At 37.4% G+C, this 16,950-nt stretch overlaps 1 protein-coding gene across 16 annotated transcripts in view; it reads left to right on the top strand.

The window, feature by feature from the left end:
* ROBO2 (roundabout guidance receptor 2) overlaps positions 1–16,950 on the top strand; it is a 1,676,347-nt gene that overhangs the window by 1,090,671 nt on the left and 568,726 nt on the right. The window contains exon 1 of one of the 16 annotated variants that reach the window (XM_041734857.1): positions 175–1,107. The exons of the other annotated variants lie outside the window; for them this stretch is intronic. Coding sequence (XP_041590791.1) covers positions 1,047–1,107 — 61 coding nt within the window. The 5' untranslated portion in view covers positions 175–1,046. Of the gene's footprint in view, positions 1–174; positions 1,108–16,950 lie in introns of those variants that run through there. 16 annotated transcript variants of the gene reach the window in all.

Genomic DNA, 16,950 nt, shown 5'->3' on the forward strand with positions numbered 1-16,950 from the left:
CGCCCCTCCCCGGGGCAGACGGCGAGCGGCTCGCGTTCCTCCCCGCCCCGCCCGCCTCCGCGCCTTCCCTCCTCCGAGCCCCTCCGCGCTCGGCAGCTGCAGGCGGCGGCGGCGGCGGCGGCGCAGGGACCGGACCGGCTGCGACCCGCGCGGGCGGCGGACTGCGCTGCGCGCTCGCTCGCTCTCGGCGCGCTCCCGGGCCCGGGCTCCCTCGCCGGCCCGCGGGCGCCCGCAGCCGCCTCGGCCCTGCCCCGCGCTCGCTCGCTCCCTCCCTCCCTCCCCCGCAGCCTCCGCCCGAGTCGTCCTGATTCCTCTTTGCCTCTTTCGGAGACGCGAGTGGCGGAGGGAGGCGGCGGGGCTGCAGCGGAGGGGCCCGCCGGGTCGGCCCGCCCGCAAAGTGTTGCGCTGACACCTCCTTACTATGGAAGTTAAGTGAAAAAAAACCAGCCAAACTAACTAAAACCAACAAAACCAACCAAAAAAAAAAAACAAAAGCAAAAAAACAAAAACAAAAACAAACAAACAAAAAAAAACAAAAAGCAAACAAACAAAAAGCCAACTGTGGACGTGGAGCTGCCGCCGAGGAGGAGACCGGGGAGGACACCCGGGGGCGGCCCGATGCTTCTTCGGCAGCGCGCTGGCAACTTCGCCGAACACTTTCTAGGAATTAGGTCTTTTGCGTCCCCCTTCACCTTCCTGACTTCTGAAGAAAGAACTTGGCTTTGGATGGCAATGGAGCCCGAGGAGCGGGGGTTAGACGCACTCGAATAAGCCCTCCGGCCGGGCTGGATTTGCGGGAATTTGGGAAGCCCGAGGTGGAAGCTCTGCAGCCCCTGGAGTGCCCTCGGGTAACGCGGATGCATCTAAGCGCCCGAACAGACCCCTCCACTGACCCCTTCTGATCTCGCGACTTGCTCTTCTCGACTTTTAATTAGCATCTAGGAAAGTCTAAACTTTGGACCTACCTCTTTTTTTGATACTTATTTTTGTACTTTTGCTCTGGGATTGGTTTCTTAAACACTCTGGATCCTTTTTAGTATGTCAAAATGAGTCGGCTGATGTTTACACAACTACTGCTCTGCGGATTGTTAAATGTTCCGGTTGATGGTAAGTTAAAAATACTTTTATTCTTCCCCCCTCTCCCCCCCTTAAAAAAAAAACCCATTTCTTTCTGAGTGTGTTGTGGGCTATCAATAAAATGACATTATGTCTGTTAGCCCCTTTTGAGCAGAAACAGGGGCTTTTGGGGGACCGAGATTTTAAGTCTTTGTTTCTAAACTGCTGCAAGTGGAATGTGTTTGTAGTCACCTATTGTTGTTATTGTTGTAATTTTCTTAATTAATGGAGGAGTTGGGTAATAAATAATGGGCTCCCCGTCTTGTTAGAAAAAGGAATATTAAAGCAGATCTCTTGAATACTCTTGTGCCTACTCCCTTTTGCTGTTTGTTCTTGTGTCTGAACTTTGGCTTAGACATTCAATTGAAGGAAAATAGTAATAGACACTTCAGGGAAGGCTCAGTGGGTTAGGAATTTGAGACAGGGTATCTGGGTATCTCAGGGATCAATGGGTATCACTTGTGTGCGGCTGAGTGCTCTTCTAGTGTGAAATCAGAATCAAGAATTTAGATCGTGGGGAGAAAACTGTCAAAAGTGAGACTGGGCGAGGCTCCAGGAAGGGGGAAGCCTAAGCTCTGGGCTGGCCGGGGGCACAGAGAACGCCGAGCCCAGTCCCCAGCGGCAGACACAATGGGGATCTGAAACAGGTGCCCTAGGTGTCTCCCTCTGGGTTGAGTCAGGCTGTCAAGCAGACAGCATTCTGCCTCTGATTCTCCTGTCTTTTGTTCAGATGTGGTTTCCTGGGATATTTTCACAGGATGTCAGTTTCTTGTGAGAGGATGGCAAGATCTTTTATGTAGCTCTTTTGAATGATGAGTGGAAAGTAGTCATTAATGTGCTTTTTTGTTCATAAGAGAAAAGTCGAAAGAACGCTGGGTATTAACCTTCCGGGAGCCTTAATTTTCTAATCCGTGGAAAGAATTTGTATAAAGAGAAGCCTGGAGCATGTTTGTTTGTTTGTCTTCCTGAAAATGTGGATGTTAGTGCTTCAGATTCGTAACTATTGTACTTGTAAAGAATCTGTGTATTGGTCCAAATATTTGAGCCACCATGGTAGCTTGTTGCTACATAAACTTTCCTCCAGCATTTGCATTGTGGACGAATTCATTATTTGGGACACTGCCTATTTTTGCCCGCCTGTAGGAGCTAACTTTGTTCCTGGCAGCTGCTGCTGCACAGAACCCAATGCATCGGACTCAAAGCAGGAAGGCTTTCGATAAACATGAGGCAGTGCAGATGAGTTTACCTACTGTCAAGTGGCTGTTTTCAATCATGGACTACATGAGTACCTTTGCCCCCAGCGGTAGTAGGCAAGGCATTCCCCTGGCCACACCGCTTTTCCTTTTTCCCTTCTAAGTAGTAGATGTTTAGGAATTAATCATCGTGAATCACACTGTGACAGTGTCCATAGTCATCCCTAATCATTCACCACGCGTTTTCTTCTTCAATACCTTTACCTTTACAGTACATATACATTGCCCTAACCAAAAGGTTTACATATTTCTCCCAAGTGTGTTTGATTGTCATGACAAGAAGACTTTAATATGACTTTTTGGATAATATGTCCTCATAAAGCATGGATTTATATATTGCAATACCAGGAATGCATGTATAAACTATATATTAGGTGACAGAATTACAGAATTATCAGCAAGTTGTCTGTCTTTCTTCTTTCCTTCCTTCCTTCCTTCCTTCCTTCCTTCCTTCCTTCCTTCCTTCCTTCCTTCCTTCCTTCTTCTTTCTTTTTTGAATTAGTGTGTAGCTAAGAGGAATACAATTAAATTGCTCAGTGGAAGTGACAGAGGGAATCAGAAGAGCTTGGTGTTACAGAATGTTAATTAATGTACCGGAGTGTTTGGAGATATATGACACAAATGCAATTAACCAGCTTGCTGGAACAGCATAGCAAGACATCATCTCTCTCCTTCCTTCCCTCTCTCCTCCTAGCCTGCCTCCCTCTCTTCGTACCTCTCTCCCTTCTTTTCTTCCTTCTCCCCCTACCTCACCTCTTGTGCTCCAGAGACACACCTAGGACCTTTGTTCTGATTTAGTATTATAGGATAAAGGGGGAGTTTATGTCTGGACTGTAATTGTGCAGTAAAATTCATGGTAACGTAGTGAAAAATACCCAAGGTTGAAAAGTTGAAAAGGTAATGGTGAATTTGTGTGTGTGTGTGTGTGTGTGTGTGTGTGTGTGAGAGAGAGAGAGAGAGAGAAACTAGTTTTTGTATTCAGCATCTACTACTTTTAAAGCAAATTAAGCTGTGGACACTCACTGAATGAGTACATAAAGCATATATCTGACATTGGATTGCCTTTGGTTTACTCCAGAATGATGACAGCCTCTCCATGGGGATTGTTGAAAATTTGGGATGTAGACAACACTGCCCTCTAGGCTATTCCAACACACTGGGACTGAGCATTCACATCTATAATGAGGGGGCTGGTTTGTAGGATCTCTAAGGCTATTTCTCTTCCAGGATTCTGTGATTTCTGTTTACTTATTATCCTTCTTAGAAGTGTGTGCTTATTCTCCCCATGAATTTCAAATTTAGAGAAGCTTGTACCATTTCAAAGATATACTGACTATCCTTGTGCTAGACACAGAAATTAATTTTATTCAGTGACAAATGATACATAGATTTGCATTGAAATTTGCTTGGTGGGTTATTTATATGTGCATTTTTATAGTATATGAAAAATGGTGGAGTTTTGCCTTCTCATAGAAGATACTGCTAATACTGTTTATGATTTTTTTTTTTTTTGGTACCTTGTGTCTGTAGGAATCCATAGAGAATAAACATTAAGTTAGTTGAGAACTAGGGACAAACTTTTCTATTTTGGATGTAAATAAAGATTTTCTCATTTGATACAGATTAATGAACCGCATAAATATTTATCATTACTGTTCATATGTATTAAGTTTAGCTTTTGTTCTCCAGATTTTCTTTATTTTTAAACAAGACTATGGTTTTATTTTTATTTTTTTAAGACTATGGTTTTATAGTCATTTATAGGGAACTAAACATCAGTTACCACAATGCTTTTTAATTGCATCTATTTCCTGTGCGTTGTGTCAATTCATCAATTATACAACAATTGTGAAGAGATGTTTTTAAAGTGACAATAATGTTCTTATCTTCAATTTTTAAGTATTCTCTTTTTTTAAAAAAGATTTTATTTATTTGTTCATGAGAGACACACAGAGAGAGAGAGGCAGAGACACAGGCAGAAGGAGAAGCAGGCTCCATGCAAAGAGCCCGATGTGGGACTCGATCCCGGGACTCCAGGATCACGCCCTGGGCCGAAGGCAGGCACTAAACTTCTGAGCCACCCAGGGATCCCTATTTTTAATTATTCTTAAATGAAAATGGCACACATGATATTTGGGGAGATAAAGATAATGTGTGTACATAGTGTAGACACATAATCTCATATAGGTTTATACATTTTACTAAAGTGACTTTTAGTAATGGGCTCATTATCAGAGCCATATATAGTCTATTTAAGAACTTAAACTGCATAAAAGTACCCTGAAATTTGTTCTTGCAACTATGTAGTAATATCACTTTGTATTGGCTTTGTTTGAATAACCTTTGACTCTAGGCAACATGTGGACTGTAAACCAAAAGATTTCTTAGAGCATAAAAAGAAAGAGTATCTTAAAGGGGAAAAAATGTTATGATTATACAAAATAATAATAATAATAATAATAATAATAATAATAATAATTCTGGTCATCTCATCCCTAAGCAGTTTGTATAAAATAGCATCTTTGTTAATAAAAATATTGATATGTAAGCAGATTGCATATACTGGGATACATATATAGTAATGAAGGGAACTTAGATATGTGAGATGTGTGTGTCTAGTGATATCTGCTGCAGTAGTTCCTGCAATCTGTACAAGATGCATATACTTCTTATGTGCAATTAAGCTTTTTTGAGTTTTAGAAAAAAAAAATTTCCTTTTACTTATTTCTCCTCCTACTCCTCTTTTTTCCTTCTCCTACTCCTCCTCTTCCTTTCCTCCTCCTCTTCCTCTTCTTCCTCTTCCTCTCTCTTTCATTTCTTTCTTCTTTTCCTCCTCTTTTTGGACCTGGTGGAAAGAATTAGAGAAACAAACATTTGAAGAGTGAAGAAAATATGTTTGAATAACAATTTAGAAAATCTGCCTTTAAAGGAGATATGTTAGTAATGTTACCTTTGGGGATCCCTGGGTGGCGCAGCGGTTTGGCGCCTGCCTTTGGCCCAGGGCGCGATCCTGGAGACCCAGGATTGAGTCCCACGTCGGGCTCTTGGTGCATGGAGCCTGCTTCTCCCTCTGCCTGTGTCTCTGCCTCTCTCTCTCTCTCTGTATGACTATCATAAATAAATAATAAAAAAATTAATTAATAATGTTACCTTTGGTTATATCCAATTTGGGTCTTGGCTGTCATTTTTCTTTTATAATACTATATAGGTTTATGTAAACTTATTTTGCATAGATCCTATCTTTTTTCCAGCTAGGCAAACAGAAGTTTACTGATCTGGGTTCAAACAATGAACATTTACAGAGTGCTATTTTATAGATAAAGAAAAATATTGTTAGCTTTTGATAGTGTCTCAAGGTATAGACTTGTCAACCTAAATAAATACATTGGTATTTATATTGATTTTCTTTTTTTAATTATTGAATAAAGCATGGATGAATAATTACATAAAATCTTTTAAGAGGGAATTCCCATCAACTCTTGCAATGTATTAAGTATATGTTATACCATCCCAGAGATTTAATATAGCATCTAAAGTATAGTATACTTACCCAAAATACCTATTTCTAACTCAAAACTCTTTTGGGATAACCTACCTCAATTCTTAGCATTTTCTCTTCCGTTTGCATCTCATCCTTAAGAATTCTTATCTAGTCACAAGGGTTTTAAGTCTGTCTCAATGCTGATACTTCTTATATTGCTGTAATCATTTTGTAGGAGAATATATGTACCATGAGGATATACCTCAGCTCTTCTATATATTTTTGTATCTCCAGTGCCTTGGACAGTGTTTGACATATCCAGCTTACTAGTTGAGATTTGCTTGATATCTACCAAGAATATATAAAACTTGGATGGTAACTGAACATACTATGGTGATCATTTTGCAATGTATACAGATTTCAGATCATTTTATTGTATACCTAAAACTAAAATAATGTGTCAGTTATATCTCAATTTTTTAAAAAAGGAAAAAAATACTAAACTCAAGCTGAGGATAGAATCTTCTTCTTTTTCTAGTAATTTCCAGCTCAGTAAATGTCATCACTATTCAAAGAACTTTACATGACCCAAAACTAGAAATCATTCTTGCCTTATTCTCATTGTCCATATCCAATTTGTTAGTAAATTCTTTGAAATATGTTCTGGTATCAACGATTTTATGTGTGCATTTGTGATTTCCCCCCAATATTTTATTTTAAGCGTTTCCCAACATATAGCAAAGCTGAAAGAATTATAAAGTAAACTCAGATATCTTTTCTTAGATTCTAGCATTATTTTACTATACTTGGTTACCACACATCTATCCATTTATCAGTTCTTCTAAGCATCCATTACATTGTTTTTTTAATAAAGGTTTTATTTTAATTCCAGTTAGTTAACACAATGTTATATTAGTTTCAAGTGTACAAAATAGTAATTCAACACTTGCATACATCACCCTGTGCTCATCACAAGTGCAATTCTTAACCCCCATCACCTACTTAATCCATCCCCCTCCCCATCAATTATATTATTTTGATGCATTTGCAAATAATTAGATACTAAGTATTTCTTACTAATTTAATTTAGTTTAGAAGACTATTTGGCATTTAAGCATACTTGAAAAGATAGTTTCTAATAAATGTGTCTCAGTGGCTCTGTTAGCAAAATGCAGAAACATGAGAGACCTATGGAGAATTTTCTCCCAACAATGGATAGGTAGAAATGTTTATTTATTGTCTCATTCTTCCACTGAGCTCCTAGGGCAGAGACTTAGCTTTGTCTGTCATATTTAATAGTGTTGTTCCTCCAATGTCTAGAGCACTGGATAACACATAGTAGATATTCAAATATTTTTGCATAAATGAAAATGTGTTTATGGAGTACTTTTGAGATGTTTATTTTTATGGCCTCCTCAGCATATGAAACGTTTACCATGTGAACAAGGTTTATTTATTTTGGGGTCTGTGTATGGGCACCTTTGTATGTGTATCTAGTGAGAGAGTTCTCAAACATGCATATTTTGATTCAAATGACATCTTGATTTCTGGTGACTTAATATTCTGATTTTCACCTAGCAGAAGATATAGAATTGACCATTTGTTTTGATAGGCTTTTTTCCCATTAAACCAAGAATATTTTCTGTAGTGGTGGTTTTCATGGTCACTCACCCCCAAACTCCACTCTAACACTGCTGTGTTTTTAGCACTTTGTTGAATGATATGTGTATAAATAGGGAACTCCTTTAAATGATTCTGATGTGCCTCAATAGGAGCATACACATTCCCTTTCCACTAAGGAATATTGACTTATATGATGGTATCTGGCTTAAAATTGAGATTTCTCTGTACATTTAGGGCAGCTTTCCATGTATGCATTAGCAACAGAAAAGTGAATTTTAGAGATAGAATTAAGTGGATTACTTCTAATGTTATTATCCAAATATATGGCTCATTAACAACTGAAAAAGAAGAGGGAGATTAAAAGTAATATCCCCAGTAGTGGGCATTGGCCTACCCTATATGCTGTTGTAATCATTATATCCAGGGCCCTGTTTATCATCATTGACATTAAACTGAAGTATAGTCAGGAATTAGGCAGGCTGGACCCTCTTTAGAGACCTAGTTTTGATTTTAAGAAAAAAGTTCAAAGGAGTCTTAATTGGAAAATTCATTTTTTTAAAAAACTGAGCTAGGGGCCAACATAGACATCTGTAAATTTTGTTAATTAAACGTTTTTTTTTTTTCTCCCAACAAGTTTATTGAAATGTAATACATATACCATACATTTCATCTATATAAAGTATACAACTCAGTGGTTTTTAGCATATTCACAGAATTGTGCAACCATCATTGCAATATAATTTTAGAACTTTTTTTATTATCCAAAAAAAACCGCGATATCTTATCCTCATCTACTACCCCTCTGCCAGCCCTAGGAAGCCACTAGTCTGTTTTCTGTCTCTGTAGATCTATTTTGGACATTTTATGGAATAGGATTATATACTATATTGTCTTTTGTGACTGTTTTCTTTCCCCTAGTCTAATGTTTTCAAGGCTCATCCATGTTGTAGCCCATATCAATACTTCATTACTTTTTATTGCAGAATAGTATTCCCTATAATTTATCCCTTTTTTTAAAAAAAATTATTTATTCATGAGAGACACAGAGAGAGAGACAGAGACACAGGCAGAGGGAGAAGCAGGCTCCACGCAGGAAGCCTGATGTGGGACTCGATCCCGGAACTCCAGGATCACGCCCTGAGCCGAAGGCAGACGCCCAACCGCTGAGCCATCCAGGTGTCCCTCTGTCATTTATCCTTTGCATCAATCAGTTCATGGACATTTGAGTTGTTTCTGCTTTGGGGCTATTCTAGATATTATTGCTGTGAACATGTGTATACTAATCTTTATGTGCACCTATATTTTTCTTTCCTTTTGGTGTTTACCTGTAGTGGAGTTGATGGCTCATCTTAACTCCCATGTTTACCCTTTTGAGGAACTGTAAGACTGTTTTCCAAAGCAACTGTACAGTTTTACATTCCTAGTGGCAATATATGAGGTGAATATATTCTTTTAATTCACCTTAGAAAGAAAATATTGGGTGACCTTTATGAGTTTGATGTGATGTTTTATAGCGAGACAGTTTTATATTATCATAATATATCTTAAATTTCCATCTATACTACTTTCTTATCCCTTTGGTGATTGTCTTCTACGTCTTCTCCAATCACCCTGTAAAAGTCTTACAAATGAAATTCACTTAAATTGAACTTTTCACTTTCAGCAGAGACTTCAATAATACTAAATATAAATTATGGAATAATAGCACCTCAGAGCTAGAAGTTTTCGCAGTTAGGCAGCACAACTCTGTCTTTGGTTGGATACATGGAGAACTAAAGCTCAGAGATTTTATGTGCTTTGTCACAGATCCCTTTGCTACTTAATGGTAGAGCTGTAGCTAGGGTCCAGCAATGTTTATTTCTATACCATGCTTCTCTTGAGAGACTGTTTTGAACTTCTCAGCCCTGGAACTCTTTGCTAGGAGTTCCAGACTTGTTACTGCAATGACCAGCTGTTTTCTGAACATATCAATGGGAGACATAGCTTGAGATACATTGAGAGTATCTATTTGATTTAGCACAGGCTTATTGAGCATCCATTTATAAGCAAGTGGCATGCTGTGGGCTCTGTGAGGAACATAATGACCTGTTAAATAATTTCCACTTTCAACAAGATCACCCTATACAAGAGAAGATACAATGTGTTTGAGTCACTAAAGCAAAGGTAGTGTCTGATAAGTGGTTGAAGGTATATACAACATAGTGTGGGAACTCAGAGAAGGAATAGATGATTTCCAGCTGGTGCAATCGGAGGGAAGTCGGGATCAAAGAGGTCACTTAGAGGAAGAGTAGGGTTTTAATAGAAAGTTTGGCAATGGCATTAAAGCAAAAGAAATAATAGGAAGAATGGCACAGAGATGACAAAGGTGTGCTAGGGAAAAGGCAAGAAATCTAGTTGAATTGTAACATAGTTTGTCCATAAGGCACAAAGTGTAAGATGATTATTGTAAGAGAGTCAGTCAACAAACAGTACAGAGTTTGAATAAATATTTAAACTTTTTATGCCTTTTATCTGTAAAAAGGCATGGTGATTATATGTGTCTCATAACAGTTGATATGAAGAGTGAATGTGTGCATGTATGTGTATATATGAACTGTGTGTGTGTGTATATATATATGAAAACATGTTTATGTATGTATATATGTTATATATAGAAATGATATGTAAAATGTTCTAAAGAGTGCTTGGTGCTTAATGAGCACCATTTAAGTGTAGTTTATTATTATTTTTGTTATATCATTATTTCCTTTCCAGTATTGACTGCAAGTAATTTTAAGAGGAGTTTGGCTATCAAGCTAATGAACTATGTTTGAGATGCATTTCATGATAATTTTCACATAATCTATCAAGCATGGGTCTTCAGGTGACTGATTAAGAACTTTGTTGCATCTTAAGGGGAATAATCCATGGCCACACCTATGCAATTGTGACAAAGGTGCTGTGACAGGTGTGTTTCCATTGCATCATATGCTGATTACAGAACAAATGGAATTCCCAAGTGAGTGGCATTATGAATGAAAGGAATAAACAAGAGAGGACTACTACAAATAGCAATTTGTTAACAAATAGATCATGCTTTTATAACCTGCCTTTTGGTTCATAAGGACTGATTTTCATATTATCCAGAATATTTTTTCCCTGGTGCTTTTGATATAGAGTACCATGAAGATCAATACTGTATAAGACAAACTTTGTTCTAAATAAACACTCCTAGTACAGAAAATACTTTTTAAAATCAGCATTCATTCTTCTCTTATATTTTTTTCTTGTCCATTCATTTACTTTTCTTTCATTTAGGATAGAACATTGATCTAATAATTTTGATGATTATCCATTAATTAATCCATTATCTGTGTTTATCAGAAGGGATAACCTGAGTACAACAACATTACTATTGTGGAACCACACACCTTGGGTGGCCAGAAGCTCTAGACTATAGCTTTTGCTCTTCTACTAATTAATTGTATGACTTTAGATCCTTACTTTAAAAAAAGATGAGATCTGACTGTATAATAATCTCCAGCATCTGCTTAGCCTTAAATTCTATTATTGTAAGTAATTTAGTTTAATGTCTTATCATTTATGATTATGTTTGAGTACAATTGGAGGAGAAAATTTTGCCTGGAAAAAAATTATCCAAAACCGTATACATCCGTCTTTGAAAATAATCAGTTTATTGTCTAATCCGCATAGGGTATAACCCCATATTTTGGTGTGGGCTTAATGATGTGAATATGAATGATAAGCAAAATTCACTAGTCTTGTGATTTACATCCACATAATGACCATGGAACTCATGGTTTCTTTATGAATAAATTGAATTTAAAAAATAATAATATTGAGAAAACAATAGTCTTAAACCAATGTACTTAGTTTATGGGCACTGTAACTAGAACCATATGAAACCCAGCAGTTTCAGCTCAGGAAACAAAGTTAATAGCGACTTTTTAATTTCCATTGTAAGGATTGATGTGGGATCTTTTTTCCTAGTTTTTGTTCCCAAGCCTTTTTAGAAATGAGCTAGAAAACATGGAATATAACTCAACTATGCTATTACATCTCTTTTCAAGTTTAAACAAGGCACCTCCAGTTGAAACTATTCTTTTTTAAAAAAATGTCTAAAACCTATGCAACAGTTACAATTAAAATGTTCATAAGAATGATCAAAAAAGGGAGAACTTCTGATTTTCAAAAAAATTAAATGAAGAAGCTTTCTTTATAAGAAAAGGCTATAAATTTTATAAATCAAGGTTATGGGCACACTTAAAAGTTTTGTAATGTGTATTTCCAAATATTAGCAAGTAGTAAAATATAAACTAAATCATTTAGGTATATCTGATAGTTTTTAGGGTTACATTAAATTAAGGGAAATTCAGTGGAACCTGGCAATAGGCATTCTAAGATGTGTTTATATCTTTAAAGTGAACTCTAATGTACTGTCAAATAGCAGAGTAGCTATTGGCAACCAAGGTCAGTGTTGATCTTTTAAACCAGGGAAGGCTTTTCACCTTCCCCTCCTTAAATTCGCAAGAGCTTGTCCATTCTAAAATAGCTTTGAATGTCAACAACAAAGCAAGAAGCCATCACCCAAATGCCAATTATGTGAACCCCTCTTCACCTGGATCATCGATTGGAAGAGAAACTGAGTAAGAAGGATGTAACCTTCGAAGAAGAAAATGCCAGGTAACTTAGCATAATACCTTAGCACTTTTTTCTTCCTGCAAAATGGACCATGAAGAGTTAGAACATGAATTTGATGGTCTCAGAACTACTTTTTTTCACTGCAGTGATAATCTCAAGAGTTAAAAGCTAATGGTGAAAAAGTATTTCCATGGTACCTGAGCCCTGGTCTCACAGATCTTTGGCTATCATTCCGTTGATTTTTCAGCTTCCTTTTCTCCTCACAAATGCTATTTAATAATTTCACCAGAAAAGAAGTGCTAACAGATTTAACTGGGGAGTTCCTCGCTCACCATCCTGAAAACATGTAGGTGATTTTGTAGCTAAGTATGTTTTTAAGTGTTTCAATCCGCCTTTGTGATTTGAAAGCCTGGATAATGTCGACTTGTAATACCAAATGAAAGAAAAAAAGAAATGAGAAAAGAATGTATAACATGTGGGTACGGATTTTGGGCAAAGATCCCTCTTATCCCCCTGCCCCATACACACATGGCTGTAAGATATGAATAAACTTGGGTTGTTTGATGCCTGCCCTCTACTCACAATCCAACAGATAACTTTTATGTTAAGAAGAACATTTTCCAGGCTAGAAATTATTATTATTCTTTTCAGTTAAACTGTAACACCTGTGATGTTCATCAGTTGGATGTTATGAAACTCTCTGCAGACTTTTGAGGCTCCAATAAATGTGTCTCATTGTGTTAAGCTTAAATTCCAAGTTTTTTCAGCTTTTCTTTTCAGAAAGTGGTTTTTATCTTCCTAAGCAACCGCTGAAGATGGCATCAACATAGGGTGCTACAGGAGTTTACACGCAATCTTTTCATTAGAACTAGTCCAGGAGGTACAAGCATGTACCTGGGAGGGGCAGTCTCCGTGAAGGATAGGAGACTGGGGTCGGGAGGGGGAGATGTTGGAAAAGTGAAAACTGAACATTTGAATGAAATGAATTGGACCAGCGTTTGAAACTCTGCTATATAGCAAGTGGACAAGCTGATATTTAGTTCTGTGGATTGTTAACATTCACATAAAACAGAATTATTTAGCGTTTACTGAATCCTTTTTGATAATCAATTTGGGATCAAATGCAAAAGAACATGTGTCTTGCTTTGTATGACCCCAAATTCTTCCGTTTTCCCTTTGAGCAGATGACATGCCTTCTTTGCTGTCTGATATCGGTTGCTAGGAGAAGTGCACTGGGCTGGTCTCCTCTTATCCAGCAGTAAAACTAAAGAGCGTATTGAGTAAGAGAAAGAGAAGCAGAACACAGTACAGGCCATGAATCATGACTTGTCTCCAATATGTCCACTTTACTCCCATTTTTTGTCTCTTTAAAAACTTTTGTTTTTACCAATGATGCTTTCTTTCAGCCACTATCTATAATCCTTTTGGAGCCTGAGGGGATGAGGGTTTGCTAAAGGGAGACTGTGCTGCTAAGAGTCCACTCAGAGCCATAATAAAAGCCTTGAGAGTTATTCATGGGGCCACATTAGTGAGAATGCCCTACTCAGTGAATAGCATCAGTCAGCTGCCTTTGAAATCGGGTGATTAATACCTTCTGTTTTTAATGGGGGGGAAAAGGCAGACAAGAAAGGTCTTCATACGACTTTGGCTCCTTTGCAAATTAGATCTTAGACATTGTCAAAGCTTTAGACAAAGAAGTTGCTAAATTTTCACTACCTGAAATAGTCTTTTTTTTTTTAAATAGTGTTTCATAAACTTTAAGATACTATTGAAATGTGAAGATATCTCGAGTGAACACTTACAGAAAACCCCACTTAAAGCATTCTTATATTTTTGGCAATATTTGTGATGACCGTCATACTAAAAAGATGATATTAGACATTTTATCCAGAACGTTGTCTAAGCTGATTGCTTTCACAGCATCCAAATCACATTTTTGTTTGTTTGATAAAGAAACTAATTACAGTACTCTTGAGAGTTTAGAGAAGCATCTAATGAGAAAGTGTTAAGGGTGGCAGGTGTTAGTTTCCCATGAGCACTTGGATGTAAGGGACTGTGTGATTTACAAAGAAGTTGTTATTTATGTATACATGTATGTATGTATGTATGTATGTATGTATATATGTTGATATCTACAGGCTAGTTTAGCATAGAGGATTAGAGAGTTTATCATTATGATCTTTCTTCTCTATATTTCTCGATTACATTGGGTACGTTGTTTGAGGTTTAGGAACCATGTCAATCATCTGAGATGCATCCATAGAAATGCTTCCAATTTTGATGGCCTGTGTATGGTAACTAGAAAATGCAAGGAGACGCTTTTTCATATTATTTTTAGCATGATTCTCATGTCATCTAGACTGCTAATGTTTAGATGGTAAAGTAGGCCAGCTCTTAGTGTTCTTTTACAATTATTCTCATTCTGCTGTTCACTCTACATTTTAAATTTAATTTTGATGTAGCAGCCTAGTCTGGACCTTGTTCATTGATAGGCCTTTATTGTAGTCTGAATATGAGAACAAACCACATTTAAAAAGCTCTGTGTGATGTTTCCTGCAACCTGTTTTTCACGCCGTGGAAGTGAAATAGCTTGTTAAGAGGTGGTAATACCCAAGGGCAATCAGAGATGAAAATGTAACGATTTGGTGGGTGATGTCTAGAGATCAGCTTCAAGTGAGGTCTGATTGAACATCTTTATTAGTGATAAAAGTAGAGAACAAAATGATAAAAAGAAATTAAGCAAAAATGCTTAGCAGAGTAAGAACTAATGTTTTATTTGGTATATAAATGTAAATGTATTCTTCAGGGAAATGATCAGAAATTTAGGTATCTAAGTAGAGGAAGAAGCCGGCAAAGCACTACAATTGAAAGGACCCAGGGGGTAAATATGAAAGTGGGTGCAAGGAGAGAATCTGATTCAGATTAGGAGTGTTGAGTCCCAGTTTAAAGGGCCAGAGATTCTAGTGCCTGTTGAGGGAACGTTGCATCACTGATGAGGGAGATTCTCTTTCAATGAGTGTGGTTGAAGTGCAATCGAAATACTTCTTTCATTTTGTACTTCATTGCTAGACCATGAGACTGTGAGAGAGAGATTTTGGCAGAATAGAAGCAGGAGTGAGTACAAAAGACAGATTCTTTGGTAAAATCCCTATCCACTTAAGACTAGAGAAGGATGAACATATTGTCTCTGTATATCCTAGCCTGTGATAATGAGAAACAATATTAAGATAGATCCCATTAAACCTTTTTTTTTTTTTAACTATTGAAGGAAAAGATTGGCAAAAATGTAAAACATTTCACCAGCTACTTTTCTTGACTGAGTCACAAAACTTTCCAAGCAATGAGTTAAGCTTATGTGAAAAATATTCATATTTTAAAATTATTCTTGATTTAAATTATATGGGATGGGGCAGCACAGGTGGCTCAGTGGTTTAGCGCCGCCGTCAGCCCAGGGTATGATCCTGGAGACTCAGGATCGAGTCCCACGTCAGGCTCCCTGCATGGAGCCTGCTTCTCTCTCTGCCTGTGTCTCTGCCTCTCTCTCCCTCTCTCTCTCTCTCATGAATAAATAAAAAAAAAATCTAAAAAAAATTGTATGGGATGATTAATACAAAGTGGTATTGCATTTCAAAAGAAAGGTAGTAAACAATATGTGCCCACTTTGTAAATACACAAGAATTCTAATCAGATGCATTGACTGAACAGGATCCAGAACATAATTCTTTTATTATTTTTAACAATAGTGAGATCTTCTTAGACATGAATGTTTTGAAGCTATACAGTTTAGGAGAAATGTGAGAAATTTTATAGTCTGTTCTGTAGAGATCTACAAAAATGATAACGAGTGGAAAATAATACCTAAGGTTGGCTACAAATTCTTTTTTGTGTTTTTCTTCTGGTCTCATTATTTTTAACAAATTGATGTTAGTGGGCACAATAGTAAACTGAAATTGGATTTTAAAATCATCTTTCTTGGTTTAAAATATTTTCAAATGTTTGATAGGCATCACATGCAAGCTAGTACCTGAGCTTTGGTGATTATTTTATATCATTAATGATAAATCCAAGAGAACAGAAAGAATGCAGAGCTGACTGCCAATGCCCACCAATGCCTTCCTGTTCTTGTAGTCTCCTGGTACCTCGACTATTAAGTGAAGTAGCATGATACTATAGACTGGGTGTTTTAAAACTATAAGGCCCAACAGTGACTATTTCTGGCATTGCTGATCATAAGAACTCCTCAGTCACAACTACTCAACTTTGTCTTTATAGAGAGAAAGTAGCCATAGACAATATGTGAGTAAATGAGCAGGATTGTGTTCCTATAGCACTTTACTTATGGACACATAAATTTAAATTTTTAATTTCTTTACATCACAAATACCATTTTCTGTTTCTGAAAATATTGCTTCCTTTTGACTGATTTTTTTTTATTATTTAAAAGTAAAACAACAACAACAAAACATTTCTTGTGTATGCATCATAGCAAAACAGGGAGTGAGACAGATGTGACCTGGGGGTTATAGTTTGTTGTAGAATATAAAGTACCCATTTTCATTAGAAGGGTAGAACAGAGAATGGGATGGGGCAAGAGGCACATGGAGCCAGAAGATGGATATTCCCCTCCACCCCCCATATTATTTCTCCAAATTCATCACTTTTCATTCATTCTTACGGTTTACACGTGGAATGCACTTACTATGGGAAGTCAATTGAGCTCTTTCGATCTCAAGCTGACTTAAGTAAGGTCAGTCCCCTCAAGTAGTGCTGTAGTTGAGGTATTTGTACAGTCTGCTAAGAACCTGAAAAGCTGTCTATAGGCCTGTGAAAGAGTTT

Source organism: Vulpes lagopus, chromosome 20 (assembly GCF_018345385.1).
Source record: "Vulpes lagopus strain Blue_001 chromosome 20, ASM1834538v1, whole genome shotgun sequence".
Classification (NCBI taxonomy): domain Eukaryota; kingdom Metazoa; phylum Chordata; class Mammalia; order Carnivora; family Canidae; genus Vulpes; species Vulpes lagopus.